Raw genomic sequence first — 19,152 nt, 5'->3', positions numbered from 1 at the left:
TTCTGTGAGAACAGGATTCATTCATCACAATGCCCATGGTCTTTATTCAGTTCCCTTTAGTCACCTAGATAGGTTTTTCAGTCATTTCTTAAGTTTCTTCTCTTTTTCAGCAGGTGCATGGTACACAGATACTGCTGTATCTAAGCAGCATCGATCACGGTTCTGTTGACATCAAGTTGTTTGACTTAACACTGCTGGTATTTTGCTCAATACACTAGATGGATAAGAGAGTCAGTGGTTTTGATAGGTGCCCTCTATGTGAAAGTCATGTCTATCATGGACCCCATGGTAAATGTATCCTCGGCCTGTGGGCAGTCACAATATCCAGGGGGTGCTCTTTTTGTAAGACCCTGACCCCCGGATGTGTCGATCTTGGCTTAATTTCATGGAAAAGCACCATCGGTATTGACATTGCAGACATCAATATCAATAGCCTCCAATTGCCTTCTCAATGTCAATGCACCTCTAGTAGTTGATGCAACTCCTAGATCCATTGATATTGATGTCTCTAATGCCAATACTGATGGGCCAGACATAAATCATAAAGTGCTTTTCCTTTAAATCAAGCCAAGATCGACACCCTCTGGGGGTCTTGATCATACAAAAAGAACACCTCCCAGATGTTATGACTGCCCCTCAGTGATACGCCTTTTTATCTGCTCCTTTTTGTTTTGTTTTTTTCTACTTTACTCATTTTATCATAGTCTCCTTTTTAAAGGTTAAATGGTACTGCAGTAATTTTCTCTATGTCTTTCCTTCACTGATTATATTAAATATAATTATTTATGATCACTATTGCCAAGTGGATCTCTTCATGAATTCCAGGCCCATATGCTCAAAAAGCAATCATTTTGGAACTTTACCTCCCTTGCATGCCCTGATGAGACATTTCCCCAATCAATATTAGGGTAATTGAAATATCACATTATTGTGATATTGCTTAATTTGTTTGTTATTCAAATTTCTGTTAGCATTTCTCTGTCTGTCTCTTCATCCTGGCCAAATAGACAGTAGAATACCCTCCACTGCTATACTTCTTCCCTAACATATATGAAATTTTGACCTATAGACAACCCACACTCCACAGTACATTTTTTTTCCTACAACACTTTTATCCTGTTTGACTCTATGCCATTCTTAACATATAGAACCTTTCCTCCACCAATTTGACCTAGCTTATTATTTTGATATAATTTATACCCTGGTATCGCAGTGTCCCATTGGGTATCCCCCTTCCAGCAGAACAGTATACAGGTTTTCTTGAGGGGATTTTTTTTCACAGTTTCTCCCAATTAGAATTATAATTATTGATAGTTTGTGCTTTGCAGATGAAAAGATTGGAGACAGCAGATTGCCCCGATTTGATGACAGAAAAGAATTACATTACACAGAAGCTTTTATAAATGAAGTTTTCAGGCACTCATCATTTGTTCCTTTTGCACTCCCCCATTGGTAGGTAAGCTGAATTTCTGAGTATAAAGTAGTGTAACACATCTCTAGACTAGACATTTATTTATTTGATACTACTTATATCCCATCTATTGTGAAACAATTGTACTAGGCGAGTTATAACATCTTAAAATCAAACAATCTTAAAATACAGCAAATAATTAAAATTCCTAACACATAAAAATCTACAACAAATAGTTTATCGTGGTAGCCACCAAGGAGAACACCAAGGTTAAAAGCTTTCTTAAATAAATGAATGTTTAAATGTTTTCTAAAAAGACAAATTTCATGAATTGTATGCAGATTCTCAGGCAAGGAGTTCCATAGCTTAGGCCCCATCACAGGAAATCTTTCTAGATCTTGACATATTTAAACTAACATAGGGACCCGAGACCATCGTTCCGGCAGTCGCTTCCTCCTCCCTTTGTAAATAATACACATGACAACTATATGGTATAACAAAAAGGCCGCAGTTTATTGAACATAACCCGAGCCAACATCATAACATCACTACAAATAACGTCCCTTTCTCCACCTCCTCCGCCGCCTCCCACTCTTCGCTTACACCGCGGCCCGGTGATAAGCAGGCATTTGACCCCCTTTTTCCCCTACTCACCCCGCCGCGTCACAGCGAGGGTAAGCTTGCGGCCTGAGCATCGGCCCCCCCCTTGCTCTTCAGGCCTTCCCGTGCAGCAGCTCCAAGCTACACGGGCATTCCTCCCCCCCCTCTGAACATTCTATTACAATATAAGAATACAATCCAACATATGGCTCGGGTTTTCCGCCGGCACTGCGACATGAACACAGGAGCACCATCAATAAACCTCAAAACAAAGGGAGGGAGGGCGGGCAGAAAATGCTCTGCTTGCTACGCTGCCTGGATCGCAACTGACCACCTCCCTGCTCTTTCCCCTTACTGTCCTGCCTTACCACCAATGGGAGTGCAGCATTCAAAAGATGCTGCCTCCCATTGGTGCCCCGCCAGCTCAATCCTTCCCCCCCCCCCCCCCCCCCAGCTCCCCCCTCTGCGCTTCCGTCCCTCGCTCGTGCCCATGTTATGGGCGGCGATTCCGGACGGGCCCGGATCGCCTCCTCTTATTTCCTTTGCTGATGAGATTACCAGCAGCTTCCTATCACTGGATCACAAAGAACGAATAGTAATGTATCATTTCAAAGGATTTGCTAAATATTTATTTATCGAGTTTTGTATACCGTCGTTCGGTTTCGCCATCACAACGGTTTACAAAGTTTTGATGTTTAACAGAGTTTCTAAAAGGTTCCTGTGATTGTTAACATATATATTGTAGGCTTTATAAACGTATTTCGGATAACAGACTATACAGTTTCGGTTATGTGTTATATTATGTGCTTGCATTGGTTCCTAATGTTTGCATAGGGTCGGTAGGAGGGAGGTGATGTTTAAGATGGTCCATCAGATTTCAATGCTTTAAAAACTATAATCAAAATCTTGAAATTGATCCGATATTTCACTGGCAACCAATGCAGGTCTTGGAGGTGTGGAGAAATATGTGGCAACCTACTATTAGACGAGCTGCAGAATTTTGTAGAACCTGAAGCGCCCTTAGAGAAGCTGCTGGAAGTCCCACAAAGATTTGCATAATCTACTATTGTTAATACAAACGCTTGAACCACTATGCGAAAATCATGCTTATCAAGAACAAACTTAAGATGCAATAATCTAAGCTTGTAGTATCCTGATTTTAAAACTTGTTGAAAATGATTCTTAAAAGAAAGTTTAGCATCAGATATGCATCCTAAATTCTGTACTGAATCTATAAATAGAATTGTTTCACCTAAAATTACAAGCCCATCTAAGTTATTTTTAACTATGAAACTTGAATCCCAAGAAAAACAGATTGCCTCTGGTTTTTTTATATTCAAGAGTAGATGAATATCAGACATCCATATCTTAATCACTTGAACACTTGCATTGAGACAATTTAATGTGACATTCAATTTAATGTGACTCAGTATAAAGCATAGCCTCAAATTGTCTGCATACATTTGAAATTTGAATGCACATGGAACATTTCTCTTGCACCATAGCAATTTTTTCAGTTGTATAGGAAAAAAATCTAGATAGCTTCTATTTCAGGGTTAAAGGGAAATAAAGCAACTTTCTGAATGTCAGACAGATGTTTTATCAGGGACAGGAATGCAGATTCATTATTGTCTGTGGTAAAACTTACTGTTAATGCTCAGTTCAATAAAAGGCTGTATAACCCTTAGTGCAGTGGTACTCAAGCCAGTTATCCAGACACACAGCTTTTCAAGTTTTTAGGATATCCACAATGAATTTGCATGAGATAGATTAACATGTGCTGCTTCATTGTATGTAAATCTATCTTATGCATTTTCATTATGGATATCCTGAAAATTTGAAGGGCTATGTGTATGCAAGGACTGAGTAGACAGTAACATGCTCTTTTATTACACTTTAATAGACTAGATTGAAGTCAATATTCAAAGTGCAATCAGCGCTGTTTATTCACATAAGTGTACCCTAGGCAGCAAGTAACAGCCACTGAATATGCACCTACGTTCAGCAGTCGCCTCCGCTAAGCTGCATAAGTTATTTATGGGGTAAAAAGCCACATAAGATGTGGGTTTGTAGTGGGCGGAGCGGGGCAGAGTGGGATTCAGCAAGTTAGTTGCATAATTTATGCGGCTAGCTAGTGATATTTGGTCTTAGCAGCATAAGCTTTCCGGTTAAGTTAGATGTGCCAAAGAGCAGATCTAAACTTAACTAGTCATAACCTATACAGCTAAATGCACAGCCATGCCGCTGAATATACCTTGTATAATTTATATGTGGCCGAGTTATTTAAATGGCCAGTTTTGAACAGTGATCACATTGGGGCGGATTTTAAAAGGGTTTCGTGTGATTTCAGAGCGGCCTCGGAGGGAACTGGGAAAGACATTGGGGCTCCCCTAGGGCTCGGCACGAGGAAGGTGCACAAGTGTGCATTTTATAACATGCGCACGGCTGCACGCGCATGTTATAAAATCGGGCATAGATTTGTGTGCGCCGGGTTGCGCACACAAATTTACGCCCGCATGTAGGTACGAATATCTGGCCCATTGTGTCTATAGGATAAAATACTTAGTACATAGAGCCTTAAGATAGTAAAATAATAGCTATGTTTTAAAAACACATGTTAAATATTTGAAGGCCAATATTAAAAAATATATGATGAATAACTTATCCGACTAAGATTATTTATTTATTATTTATTTAACAACATTTCTATACCGGTATTCATGTGAACATCATATCGGTTTACATCAAACAAAAGTTAGAAATTACATGGAACAGGGTAGGGGGGAACTGGGACAGGGAGGGAAGATAACTAGGGGGTGAGGCAGAGAGAGGTTAAAGTTAACAATGAAGGCATAACAATGAGGTCAACAACAAATGCAAGATAATTAAATAGATAAATAGTAAACAGAGTGTTACAGATAGGTAGACAAGGCAAGGCAGGGTGATCATATCCGAGTCAAAGCAGAAGGGGGGGTGGGGGGAGAGAGGCTGGAGTGGCTCCTATTCTGGGTATGCCTGTTTAAATAGCCAGGTCTTTAATTTTTTTTTAAATTTTTGGGGCAGGGCTCAAGACGGAGGTTTGGAGGTAGTTTGTTCCAACAGGTGGGACCCGCAATAGACAAGGCTCTGTCTCTTGTTGAGGAAAGGTGTGCTTTTTTGAGGGAGGGTATTTGGAGCATACCCAAACGATTGGTTCGAGTGGGGCGGCTAGGTTGAGCGAGAGTAAAGGTTCGCCTAGCCAGTTAGAGTTATGTGAATAGATGGATTCTTTTAAGATAAGTTATCCTGGATACTCATTAGGATAAAAGTTTCACTGAATATCCCCAAATAAAGTTATCCAGCTATATTATATAACTTTAAACCTAACTAGGCATCTTTTGAATATTGCCAGTTAGGTTTAAAGTTATCTGGCCTTTTGTTGCTGGATAACTTAAGACTTAACCAGCTATATTCCAAAAAGAATATAGCCAATTAAATGGCTCGGGAGGGGCTGGGAAGAAGCGAAGCACATGCCGTGACCCAATTCCCCTAGTCGCACTAGTACTTAACCGAGCTGCTTTGCCAGCCGAGCCCTTTCCCTCCATTCTTCCAATCTTTTCAAACCCCGCCATGGTGATATTTTAAAAAATAGGAAGTACTGCATAGCTCAGCAACTTCGCTCCCATCCCCTCCCTCGTCCTGCACATTTAGAATAAATACCCCTCTTACTCACCTGGTACCTATATAAAGCCTTCTGCCAGGACAGCAGTGCGGAGAAGTGGCCGCTTGCAGTGATGTTATGTAAGCATAAAATAGCAAGATGAATTGGGCCATAGGCCTGTGCCTTGCTTCCTTTTTCTTCCCCGACTGAGCCACTTAACTGGCTCTAAACTTTTTAGAAAATAGCCAGTTAAGTCTAAAGTTATCCTACCTCATGATCTGCTCTAGCGTATGGCTACAACCAGTGGTACAGCCATGCCCCACCCACTTTGGGCTCAGGCCTACCCAACCAGGGCTCCCTGCAATGGCGAAGAAGAGAACCCAAGCTGCAATGCCATTGTGAGATCCCATGCCCGTGATGGCAAAGAGGAGGGCAGTGAGCTGCAATGCCTTCATGGGATCCCATCCCTGCGATGGCGAAGAAGAAGGCCAGAGCAGCAAAGCCATCACTGGATCCCATCCCCGCAATGGTGAAGAAGAGGACTGGAGCTAAAAGGCCGTCGTGGGATCCTATTCCTGTAACAGCGGAAGTAGGAGTTTGGCTATTTCTAATGAAAAGGTCCCCTGTGTGCATGGTTGAGAATGGGTGCTGAATGTGTGTATGTGGGTGAGAATGGGAGCCTGGTTGTATATGTGGATTAGAATGGGAGCCTAGGGATGTGTGTGGGTGAGAATGAGAGCCTGAGCATATGTGTGGATTAGAATGGGAGCCTGGTGTGTGTGGGTGTAGAGAGTGAGACTGGCAGCATGAGTGTGCATCTCTCTGTGGGTGAGAATGTGAATCTGGGTGTGTGTCTGTGTGTGGATAAGAATAGGAAGCTGGGTTTGCAACTGTGTATGGATAAGAATGGGAACCTGGGTGTTTATCTGTGTGTGTGTGAGAATGGGAGCCAGGGAGTGAGAGCTTGTGTTTGTGATAGAACATGTGAGAGTAAGAGTTTGTGTATATGATAGAGCATGTTAGAGTGAGAACTTGTGTGTGTGTTTGTGTGGTACAGCATGTGAGAGTGAGAGCTTGTGTGTGTATGTGTGTGTGTTTGTGTGTATAGAGAATGTGAGAGTAAGAACTTCTGTGTGTGTGTTGGAGAGAATATATGAGAGTGAGAGCTTGTGTTTGTGGTATAGCATATGCAAGTGAGAGCTTGAGTATGTGTGTGTACGTATGTGTGTCTGTGTATGTGTAGAAAATGTGAGAGTGAGAGCTTGTGTGTATGAGGGAGTCTGTGACAGAAAGCATGAGCCTCTGTGTGTGTGTGTGTGTGTGTGTGTGTGGGAGGAAGGGAAGAAGACAGTAGGAAAGAAACAGAACACGAAGAGAGACCCTAAAAAGGAATTAGGAAATGACCGATTAGGGAAGAGTGGGAAAAAAGATACTGGGACCAACTAATTAGAAAAATACAAAGATAAGACAACAAAGGTAAAAAAAAATTATTTTGGGATTTTAGCAATTGGAATATGCCATCTTTAGGAATGTGCATTTCTTATATTTTTGCATTTTACTCTTTTTTTAGTATTCCACTGTTCAGAGTTTAGATTCTCAGGCTTTCTATTTTGGATTTGTCTGCATATTTTTGTTTCTAATTTGTAGTATCTTATTTCTATATTAGGTAAGGGTTGGTATCTGTTTTGCCTGTGTGTGTGTGACTGAAGTGCAGTATTTCTGTTAGCGTGTAGTTTCTCTGTAGTAGTCCAGTTTATTCTGTTATTTCAGTAGGTAATATACTAATGTTCTGGGGCCTGGTGTAGTATTTTCATAAGGTTGCTTTTATATGAGTCCTGAGAGTCAGTGCAGTGACTGAATGGTATGGCAAGGTTCTAGATGTCTCTTTGCAGGAGTTTGTATTACTTCACAAAATGTTAAGCAATGGAGGGATATTTTTTGCTGAATGAAACCAGAAGTTGAATATTTTTTTCATGTTGGTTGTAATGTGAATTGTCCTAGCTCTGCTCTGCACTTGTTCTGATGATTAATTATATTTTATTGTAGTTATGATTCCTGGCTTTCTGCAAAGAGGATTCATGAAAGAATTCATTGATTTGTGTTTTATTACATGATTGCTTGGATCCGTTTGTTGTTTTCTTTGCTTTTTACATGATATACTTATGCATTTGTAAACTGCAATAAATATAAAATAAATTAATACAGATTAATAAGGATTTTTAATGCTAGTAAGTCTTGATTGAGGTAAAATGTTTTAAAGTTTCATGCATGATACATAATGGGCCGGATTTTAAAACAGTTACTCGCGCCGGGCCTATTTTAAAAAGGCCCAGAGGCACACGTAAAGCCCTGGGACGTGCGTAAGTCCCGGGGCTTGCAAAAAGGGGTGGGGTGGTCCAGGGCGGGGCGGGGTCAGCGGCTCCTGGCACAGTGGCAAAAGGTAAAATAAAAAATTTTGGGGGGGTTAGAGTAGGGCTAAGGGGGAAAAGATTAGGGGAAGGGTTGGGAAGGTCAAGTTAGGGGGAGGGAATGGGGGAAGGCAGCGCTGTTCGGCGCGCGCAAGGTGCACAATAGGGATGTGAATCGTTTTAGGACGATTAAAATTATCGTCCGATAATTTTAATATCGTCTTAAACCGTTATGGAACACAATACAATAGAGATTCTAACGATTTATCGTTATAAATCGTTAGAATCATGAGCCGGCACACTAAAACCCGCTAAAACCCACCCCCGATCCTTTAAATTAAATCCCCCACCCTCCTGAACCCCCCCCAAATAACTTAAACATTTCCTTGTCAAATCCTACCTCCTTCAATCCCCCACCCTCCAAATGACTTAAATTACCTGGCGGTCCGGAACGGCAGCGGTCCGGAACGGGCTCCTGCTACTGAATCTTGTTGTCTTCGGCCGGCGCCATTTTCCAAAATGGCGCCGAAAAATGGCGGCGGCCATAGACCAACAGGATTCCACGGCAGGAGGTCCTTCCGGACCCCGCTGGGACTTTTGGCAAGTCTTGTGGGGGTCAGGAGGCCCCCCCCAAGCTGGCCAAAAGTTCCTGGAGGTCCAGCGGGGGTCAGGGAGCGATTTCCCGCCGCAAATCGTTTTCCGTACGGAAAATGGCGCCGGCAGGAGATCGACTGCAGGAGGTCGTTCAACGAGGCGCCGGAACCCTCGCTGAACGACCTCCTGCAGTCGATCTCCTGCCGGCGCCATTTTCCGTACGGACAACGATTCGCGGCGGGAAATCGCTCCCTGACCCCCGCTGGACCTCCAGGAACTTTTGGCCAGCTTGGGGGGGGGCCTCCTGACCCCCACAAGACTTGCCAAAAGTCCAGCGGGGGTCCGGAAGGACATCCTGCCGTGGAATCCTGTTGGTCTATGGCCGCCGCCATTTTTCGGCGCCATTTTGGAAAATGGCGCCGGCCGAAGACAACAAGATTCAGTAGCAGGAGCCCGTTCCGGACCGCTGCCGTTCCGGACCGCCGCTGGACCACCAGGTAATTTAAGTCATTTGGGGGGGGTTCGGGAGGGTGGGGGATTTAATTTAAAGGGTCGGGGGTGGGTTTTAGCGGGTTTTAACGATTTTAACGATATATCACGATATTTTACCCCCCAAACGGCAACAATACGATTCCCTCCCCCTCCCAGCCGAAATCGATCGTTAAGACGATCGAGGACACGATTCACATCTCTAGTGCACAATCTACCCCAATGGTTTTTGCAACCTACTTAGAAAGCCATTGTAGGGTGCAGTATATGGCATTATTTATCAATAAGAATATAACTAGTAGGTCTCAGACCTGCTTGCCTACAGCCCATGTTAACCTTGTGCCCACCCAAAAAATCAGTTCTGGCTACACCCCTGGCTACAACTAGCTGAAAAACGTATTTGCTGACTTCAAATATTGGAGTTAGCTGGATAAGTTACCCACTCTGGAACACCCATTCCTTAGCAGGCTATGCACATTACAGTTTTTTAGTTTGCACTAAAAAATTAGTACAAGCTAATTGAAAAGAAAGAAAGTGAATGACAGCACATCCCTACTAAACATAACCAGCATGGAATTTTTTATTTTATTGTAAACTAAGACACAGATCTAGTGGGAGGTGATATGTATTTTATCACATTAATACAGGAAGAGAAGTAGTAGAGGGTACACAAAAACTGGTCATGTTTTTAGATACTGCTTGGTAAATTTTCAAAACCTTAGATGAGAATGTTAGATATGGGGAAATTTTCAAATTGCATTCCTTGTATAAAGTGCATGGCTGCTTTTACCATGTAGACTTTACAATAATTTTCAAAGAGAAACTACCCTGGCAGTTTCTCTTTGAAAGCTAGCATAAAGTATGCACATTGAAGCACCTATGTACTTTGCACCTGTTATTTTGTGCAGGCAGCTGAGAAGGGTGAAAAAAAAAGAGCACGTACTTTAGAAAATATCATGTTATGTGTGCTGTTTTCCTCCCTCGACCTAAACATGTCTGCAGGAATGTCGCCTTACCTTCCAGCTAAAGTACTCACTTTGTGAAAGCCCATGTGTGCCTTTAGATAGGCCAAGAAGGTCAACTTTTAGACAGGGCAATCAAGGCACGTTACTCTCTTCTAACATGGCTAGATTACTTTGAAAATGTTCTTCCCTAAGGTTGTTCTTTAGTGGATTTTTAGCTGCTTAAAACTGTGCCTATCTGTGGAAGTTCATAATGTAAATAAATGTAACTGCCTTAAAAAGGCGTTGTGGGTGTTTCCGGTTTGTGGGTTATGAATTTACATGCACAGTTTCCATTGTCAGACTAATGTATGCAAACAGCATGCCATTATGCACATAACGTTATGCCCCATTTTAAAACAGGGAAGGTTATGTGTGTGCTTAGCTGCATAATAACCCAATATTGGAATCCATTTTATGTGGATATCTTGTGTTTGAAAATCAGGTTGTTTTGTGCATTCTTAAAATTATGCATGTAACTTTACAGTTTGGTGCACTATTGAACATTTACCCTTGTACGCCTATAATTTAATCTTTTCCAATTTGAAATAATTTCCTTTCTTTTGTTGAAGATCCAAGTATATTTTTGTAATTGTGATTATTTATTGAACATCATCAGCACGTAAAGTTTTATAAAAGAGAAGAGAGGTAATGCAGACAAGGAACACAAACATTAAAAAAGAACAGGGGTTTGCATCTCCTTACCAAAAACAGCTTGTAATCTAGGTGAAGCTTAACTGTGACAGAGAAGATACAGTTCAAGGAGGTAGAGATACAAACAGAGAATGATTTGTGATGGTAGCAACATCAAAGGAGGAGGCCATGGTCTGGTATCTAGTAGACTTCCCAAATGTCTTGTATTTTGAGGCACTAATTGAAGATGATGAGAAAGAGATGGTTTGCAGCTGGGGAAAATAAAGGTATTCCAGAGGCAAGGCAGTGATACAAAAGAGAAGATGAAGATGGAAGAGTATAGAACAAATAAAAGAGTAAGTTGGAATATAGGGTGAATAGAGATATGGGATGGGGAAGTGCAGAGGTTAAAAAGAGTGTTAAAGCAGCTTCCACTATTCCTCAGGCAGGAGGCCATAATATGGCTCCAGGATCAGCCAGCACCAATTAAAGCCATCCTGCCTGGAACAATAGGTAGCTAATTAAAGCAATCATTCTCAATAAATGAGCACTGATCAAAATCATAGGATCTAAAAGGAGAAAGTGGTGATAAGAAACGGGAGAGGGCATGATGTTAGGCTAGAGGGGATAAATGTCCTGTTACTAATAAAAATCCCGAGGCAGCAGGGAAATTCATCAACTCAAATTAAGCCAAACCAACTAAAAGGGAGAATATAATAAAGATGCTACCTTAAAGATGAATTTTAAAAGCCCAGTGCGTGCATTAATTAGGGGATATGCGAATAAGCTGAGCTCGTATGTGCCGAGCAGATTTTAAAAGCCGCCCAGAATTACGCATAACTGCCGGAGCATGCATATCTCCAAAGTTTACAAAAAGGAGCAGTTCGTGGGCATGGTCTGGGTGGGGCATTGGTGTTTTGGGGCTTGAACCATAGATGTGTGCATAAATACTTACGCGCCTGGGCATGCACCCCACATCCCCTGCCTCATAAGTTTACTTCTGTTATGGAGGAGGTGTAAGTTATAAAATAAAGAAAACTAGGCAGATCTGCAGGACTTTAAGGGTCAGGGCTAACTGGGGAGAGCGGAGGCTATCAAATTACAGGGGTTTAAAAGATCCTCCCTTTAATTGGGTGAACTGGGCACGAACTGATTTAACTGGCAATGGCGTTGGTGTGCGCCACTTTTTTTAAATCCCCCAACTTATGCAGTAAAAGCGGGATTTGCGCACACAGGCACAGCCCACTTAAAATTTGGTGCACATGTGTGCACGGCCAGACTATTTTAAAACATGTGCACATACGCTCATGTATGTTATAAAATGGTTGCATCTCTGCGGGCAGATACATGTGCGCAAATGTGTACTCGCGCACCGGTTTGAAAATTACCATCTTATTGTCTAGTATCATAAATGTTCTTATTAATATCTATATATAAAAACCTGAAAATCCTAGTAGATCCAGAAAATCAGAACAAAAAAGAAACCTCCAAGAAACTGGTGTCCAAAGTATCCAATAAAAATAATTGACTCACATGTTACATCAAGAGGCCATCATATTGCAAGCCATATGAGAAAACAGGACATTGTGACTTTGGCAACCAAAGCTTCTAAATAACTTTACTCATACCATGAAATTAGCTTAATGTTTTAATTATAGGTCCCCAACAGTTTATATTTTTTTTATTTTTGTTGCAATAAAAATGCAGGCATATGTGTTAAACATGCATTTATGTAAATCAATGGATTTTGGGGTATTGAATTTGGTTTCCCTTGCATTGATCTTGGAACAGGACTCACCCATGTCTGCCCTGATATAGTTTTGCATGGTAACATGAAGCATACATACTAGGTTGCATTTATAACTCACACTTTGAAATATATGAAACCCTTTGGCATAATTTCATACATCCAATGCCTTTCTAAAATATATATATATATAAAAAACATTTGCTGTACAATAAGTTAATATTAAATGTTTTTTAATTTTTATAATGCAGCAGTAAAATTTGCAGAGAGCCCAATATATTGTAGCATATATTGGGCCCTCTGCAAGATTTACTGCAAGATTTTACAAGATTTACTGCAATTTTACAAGATTTACTGCAATTTCTCTGGATCATTCCTGCCTATTTGTGTAACTGGGACTGAATTTTCACAAAGCTTTAGAATTATTGCCATATTTATAGAAACAATTGTTCTTTCTCTTATAGCACAACAAGGGATACCTCTCTATATGAATACTTCATTCCTAAAAATACTTGTGTTTTTGTGAACATTTATCAAGTCAACCATGATCAGTAAGTAAATCAGTATTGTTATGTTTTGGATATTGAAGCGTAGGCCCTTGGTCGATGCAAGAGATGGCACCTCCCACAGGGTGGAGCCCTGCGGGGACTTGCAGCGATAATCTAGCTCTTTAAGCAGAGATGGACACAAAGAAAGTGAGTCTTTATTATACTGCAATGTAGATTTATATTGTCCCGTCCGAAAACTGCAGAGTGGAAATCAGCACACAATCTCATCAGGTCCCGAAAGGGAGGTGCGTCCGGTAATGGTCCGCGAAGCAGGGTAGGCCGAGAACCCAGGGCCAGGTGGAAAGGCCAGTGAGAGTAGATCTGATAATGGTCCGCAGTGGGGGGTAGGCTGAGGATCTATGGAGAGAGTGATGAGACAATGCAGAGACAGAACTGGAGCGATAGTACTTACTCTGATGCTGGTAGCAGTAGTAGGAGAGAACCCCTGAGGAGCGGAGGTCCGGGACGAAATAAGGCCCCCGAGGAGCAGGCATCCTTGTAGGAGATAGACAACCCCGGAGGGTAGACAGGAGCGAGGCAAGGCCCCCGAGGAGCGGGTACCTTAAGCTTCCTTGTTGGTAGCTGGTAACCCCGGAGGGTGTAGAGGAGTGAGGCAAGGCCCCAGAGGAGCGGATACCTAAGTTGTCCTGGAGCGAGAGTACACAGAGCGGAGGCATCTGGTAGCAGAGAGAGATCAGCATGGAGGATTCCTTGCTAACTCGTATTGAGAATCGTGAATGGAGATTAAATACCAGAGCTTATGACGTCATGCAGTGGGAACGCCCCCCGAGGTTCCCACCATGACGCAAGTAAAAGATGGGGCTGCGCACGTGTGCATGCCCTAGGTGACTCCGAGAGAAAGATGGCAAACACAATCGCCCATGTCAGACTGAGGACGCCAGAGGAGTCAGCATGGCGAGGCAGAGGCAGCCATCTTCCCGAAGGGGACTGAGCTAGGCAGAAAATAGGTGAGCAATAGAGGGTGCAGCCATCTGTGACTGACGGGAGCAACAAGTATTTATTTTGGAAACAAATTATTTTGATTTCCAGCTTTATTTTGTCCACATACTTGAACTGAAAATTCAAGTGAAAAAATGTTGGCTTTTTTTGTTCAAAGTTTTACAAAAATGCTTGTAAACTAATTGAAAATGAATTGAATGTCGTGCTGTTGAGCAAGCATAAATATCTTTCTATAAAGTATATCATGCTGAGTCATAGACTAAAATCGACCTTTCATTCAAATCTTTTAATTTAAAGTATCTTGAAAGCATTAATTATTAAGTCTTATTATTTAACCCTAACCAAAAAATCCATCTACAGTTAATCGCTCTGAGTTTATGCTAGGTTCCTAAATCAAGTTTATGAGACCCTCCTAATGTGCAACTTAACCTGTTCTTAGGCTTGATATGTGTAAAGATGGTTTATAAATTTTAGTTGTGGCTATCCTTAAAACTAGACCTGTGGGGGGGGGGGGGGGGGGGGAACTACTTTACCTTTCATTAGTCAGCAATGGTGTTAGCAAGAAGGTTCTCCCTCCCTCCTGCCAGTAAAGAAGGAACATTCTGGAATCATAAATTCTGATTCTGGAAGGTCATAGGTGGTGGTGGTGGTAGTAGGGGGTCAGTTCAAGGTTACATAGGCAGGTGTTGCCTGTGGATCGGGAGGAGGAGCAAAGGTTCTGGGCAATTCTTGCCTTAATCAGGTGCTGCTCTGCAGTCAGGAGGGTGGGTCATAGGGTTGTTTTGGGAAGATGTGTGTTAGTTTCATGGGGATCCACATGTGGGAAGGAGAGGAAATAGTGGTGGTGGGGGGGGGAGATGTCATCAGGGAGTAGGGCAAATCTTTTTATAAGTTCCAGAAGGAAGGAGATTGGGGCATTGTGGGGTGGAGGGGTAGGGGGTTATTTCAAGGCTACTCAGTGGGTTAGATTGTGGGCTAAGTTGACACAGAATAACTTTCAGCCACTACCTAGCCAAATAAATCATGGCTGAAAATTAACCCAAAGCTAGCTGGCTAAAAATAGTTGAATATTTTTGGCTACTGAACAGTTTTTTGAAAATTGTCCCATTATGCTTCCTTTATTTGTGTATTATACTTTAGTGATTGCATTGCATTTTATTAGTCTGTTTTGAAAGTTATCTCACCAAATCTACCCACACAAGTTATACCTTCAAAAATATGTTCACACATTTTCCCTGAAATTTACATACATATGTTTTAAAATTGAAAGGTATGCACATAAATCCAAACCCCACCCTAGCTTCTCCCCCAGGAATGTCTCTGCTCAGTCTGAGTAATCTCATGTGCAGACATGAAATGTTTGCATAAGTTTACCCACATATTGGGTAGGCAATTTTGTAAAAGGCCATTTCTATGCAAAAAATGCCATTTTGCTCACAGTAGCCCTTTTAAAAATTGCTCTCCCTATATTTAATAATGTTAAATATTTTACTTTTGTTTGAAATATTTCTTATGTTTATAAGCAAAATTGCCTTGAGTTTTTGTAGTCGTTTTGTTTGCACATTTAGGTTAATTATTTTTTTTTTACAATCTGGACGCAGAGATCATAAATAATGTTTTTAGAGAAACAAAGTATTTCTTTCCTTGTGATGTAGAACATTATGGAAGAATCCTGATATGTTTACGCCAGAAAGATTTCTAGATGCAAACAAACAACTTGACAAGAGTATGGTTGAAAAGGTCGTTTTGTTTGGATTGGGAGTAAGAAAGTGTTTGGGGGAAGATGTTGCCCGCAACGAGCTGTTCCTGCTTCTTACCGCCATCCTCCAACAGTTGAGAGTGGAAAGACATCCTGGAGATAAGCTTGATCTGACACCAGTATACGGCATTGTGATGAAACCTCAGGCTTACCGTCTCAAAGCTGAGTCGCGAACCTGAATTCTGTAAAGAACCATGTCAAAAGACATAACTTCAGCTAATAAAGTTCTTAGGGAGAGTGTGGGGATTTCTAAAAACTTGCAAGCATGAATGCTTTCTGGATAATTGGTTTTAAACTTCAAAGTATTATACTAATGATATGTTTAGAATTGTCAAAAACCTTGTTTTCTGACCGGAAATAGAAAACGTGGAATATTGCTGATAGTGTGAAAACAAGTTAAACAACAGATTTGTAACATGAAAAATGTTCACGATGATGGTGGCTGCTTTTTGTAGTTTGATACCTATCAACTTGCACAAGAGACAAAAATTATTATCCACTTTTTACTTCTAAAATTTTCAATGATTTTTAGAATATAAAGCAGAAGTAAATAGTTGAAAAAACTCTATGTAGAGCTTCATTAGACTTGTACTGAGGCTATAAATATATATTAGATTACTATATGAATAAACTTTACCAAATCATTTAAAATTTAATAAACATATGAAGAACATGTATGGTATACTAAGCCATAGAGTTACATCTTAAGCTTCTGTTGTTGTGTTAACACTGCAACCTGAATTTTGATAGCTAAAGTTGTCACCCTACTTATATCTTCCATCTCAAACCTCACCTGTTTTCAGTTTACTCAAAATATGTAGACAATGTGCAATAAAACATAGAAAAAATAAGACAGAACAATAGGATCACAAGGCCCATCTAGCTCTTTCTGATTTCTGCACTCCAACAGACCGATGCAGTGTCGGTATGCGTTAAATAGGCACTCATGATTAAGAGCTCACTCGCACCTATCCACCTCTCTCAGGCACCCAATTTAATATTTAAATCGGATGTAGCTGTAAAATGGAGGCGCTAGAGGAAATTGTGCTCCCCTAGCGCCTCCTCGGCAGCAAGCGCTCAGGAGAGGTGGCTGTTAGCCAGTTAGAAAAAGGGATGCTCAGTTCTATGAGCGTCCCTTTTTCTAACCTGACCACCAGACCAATGTTTTTTTTTTAATTCCCCTATTTTGGCTCCTCTGACTTAATATTGCAATTATATTAAGTCAGAGGAATCGAAAAAAGGAACAGAAAAGCAGTATTTTCTGCTTTTCTGTAATTATTTTGGGTGCCTCAAGAATTAACACCTGCTCCAGGCAGGCGTTAATTTTTGTGGGTTAAAATGTGTGCTTCGAGCACACTTTTTTTTTTTTTGCATCTGAGGGAATAGGTAACAGCCTCATCAACATGAATTTACATGTGATGAGCATTATTAACTATGTGTTTGATTGGATGCACGTTTCCGACACGCTAACTCCTATTTTGCATTGGAGGTTATGGTCGCACGTCCAGAATGTGCAATCAATCATGTGTTGAGCTGTGCACTGTGGCCAGTGCACAGTATTGCATTGGCTGCAAGTGCTTGACTCAATCTTTTTTTTGGCATTAAAGCTTAGAGGGTGATGTATTAAAGTGCAAAAAATTGCAAATAGGGATTCATGTGCAAAATCCCAAATAGTGTGTATTATTTGTAACAACATGCCTATTTTAGCTTATAGTGTGGGAAGTTTTGAATGTTTGTAAGAAGTACATTTTTGTGCTTAGTTTGCTATGTACAAAATTATATTCAAATTAATAGCTTATTTATTAATTTAAAATAATTAGTAACCCACATCCTCCATTAGTTTGGTGCAGCAAACAAAAGTACACATATCATTAAAATCAGGGATGACTTTACATTCACAGTCATAGACAAACATACAACAATAAACATAAGACCCAAAGTAGGGAGAAAAACAAGAAACATAAGTCTAGCCCACCTCTTCTCTGTACTGGTTTGGGCTTCTTGAGCCTGCGATGTTCCTCTTCTCCACATGGGATCAGACAGTGGTATTAGGCAGCAACAGCCATAGAGAAGAACTCCTCAGAGGTGATGTCAGCTTATTCTTTCTCTCAGCAGTTACATTTTGGCTGCCTCCCTTCTGATGGACCCACTTGTGATGTCTTTTACACACCAGGTTGGTAACCAATGTTCTAGAAAATGTGTACACTTTCCATAAGTGCATCCAGGAAGTGACTTACCAGAATTCCAGTGAGGAGCAAGTGCTGACTCTTCCGTACAGACGGACTTGGCGTACAGAAGGAAGCTGAGGACCAGAGAGATGACAGAAGCTGAGACTGCCAGCTGGAAGAAGCAGTCATGAATATAGCTGAGCAGCAAGCCACAAGCCAAAGCTGTATCCATTAGCAGCACCCTAAGGAGCTACTGGAATGTAAAGCAGCTCATTAATGGCACATACCAGCATACAAAACTGTCTTTGCATGCTGATTTTCTAAAAAAAATGCAAACACCTCAGTGAGATGTAGTTATCTGCTTTTGCAAAAATTTCTCATGCAATATTTCTACCCAGATCATTTGCATAAGCAGAGAAATTGCACGTTATGTTCTTTACTATTTGCAAAATCATGCTCTTCAGTACATAGCAGTTTTAGCTGCTAATTTCTTGATCATTTCTCAAGCTTCATAGATCATGCATTTTTTTTCTACTCCATGTGCTTACTATATGCCAAAAACAAACCTTGTCTACTGATTCCTTTATAGTAAACTGTAAGTCACATACAGAAGAAATAATAATTTACAGGTCTCTTTTTTTGCAGTTAATGTCCTGTTAGAATGTTGTGTTTGTGGCATATTTGTGGACTCTTGGTCAAAGCGGCGATGACTCCTCCCACAGGGAGGGGCCCATGGGGAACCACAATGATTGGCTAGATTGATTAGATTCTTAGTAAGCAGACACTGAGGAAAGAAGGCTTTATTATACTGCTGTTGAATCTTGCCCAAGGAATGGACAGTACAGTAGTCCAGTAATATAGCAGTAAGCTCAGACAGTCTCTGTAGTAGATGATCTCATCCAGATGTAACAAAGGTCCGGTAGTGTTCCACAGCGCGGGATAGGCCATGAACCTGAAAGGTGGAATAGGAAGAGCTGGAGCGTAGAGATACTCACAGAGTGGCAGTGCTGATAAACTTCCTTCGGTAGTAGAATGAAAAAAGGACCCGTGGTCCGAGGTGCAGGATACCCTGAGCAGAATAGGCCCTCGAGGAGAGTGTACCTAGGAGCACCGAGGGTTCCTCAAAGAAAGCAGACAGGACCCTGAGGAGCAGATGAACCCCGAAGGGCAGTTGAACCCCGAAGGGCAGATAGA

At 41.2% G+C, this 19,152-nt stretch overlaps 1 protein-coding gene across 3 annotated transcripts in view; it reads left to right on the top strand.

Moving 5' to 3' along the window:
- The window catches only part of LOC115096961 (cytochrome P450 1A1-like), a 53,284-nt gene extending 34,675 nt beyond the window's left edge, over window positions 1–18,609 (top strand). For 2 of the 3 annotated variants that reach the window (XM_029612317.1, XM_029612308.1), the window contains 3 exons: window positions 1,329–1,452; window positions 12,988–13,074; window positions 15,687–16,970. In XM_029612317.1, coding sequence (XP_029468177.1) covers window positions 1,329–1,452; window positions 12,988–13,074; window positions 15,687–15,969 — 494 coding nt within the window. In that variant the 3' untranslated portion in view covers window positions 15,970–16,970. Of the gene's footprint in view, window positions 1–1,328; window positions 1,453–12,987; window positions 13,075–15,686; window positions 16,971–17,963 lie in introns of those variants that run through there. The other variant, XM_029612324.1, reaches the window with a different exon arrangement.
- The last annotated feature ends 543 nt before the right edge of the window (window positions 18,610–19,152 follow it).

The sequence above is a fragment of the Rhinatrema bivittatum genome, chromosome 1, assembly GCF_901001135.1.
Source record: "Rhinatrema bivittatum chromosome 1, aRhiBiv1.1, whole genome shotgun sequence".
Taxonomy (NCBI): domain Eukaryota; kingdom Metazoa; phylum Chordata; class Amphibia; order Gymnophiona; family Rhinatrematidae; genus Rhinatrema; species Rhinatrema bivittatum.
Note: the sequence above shows the minus strand (reverse complement) of the source record. Positions and strands in the feature narration are given on the sequence as shown.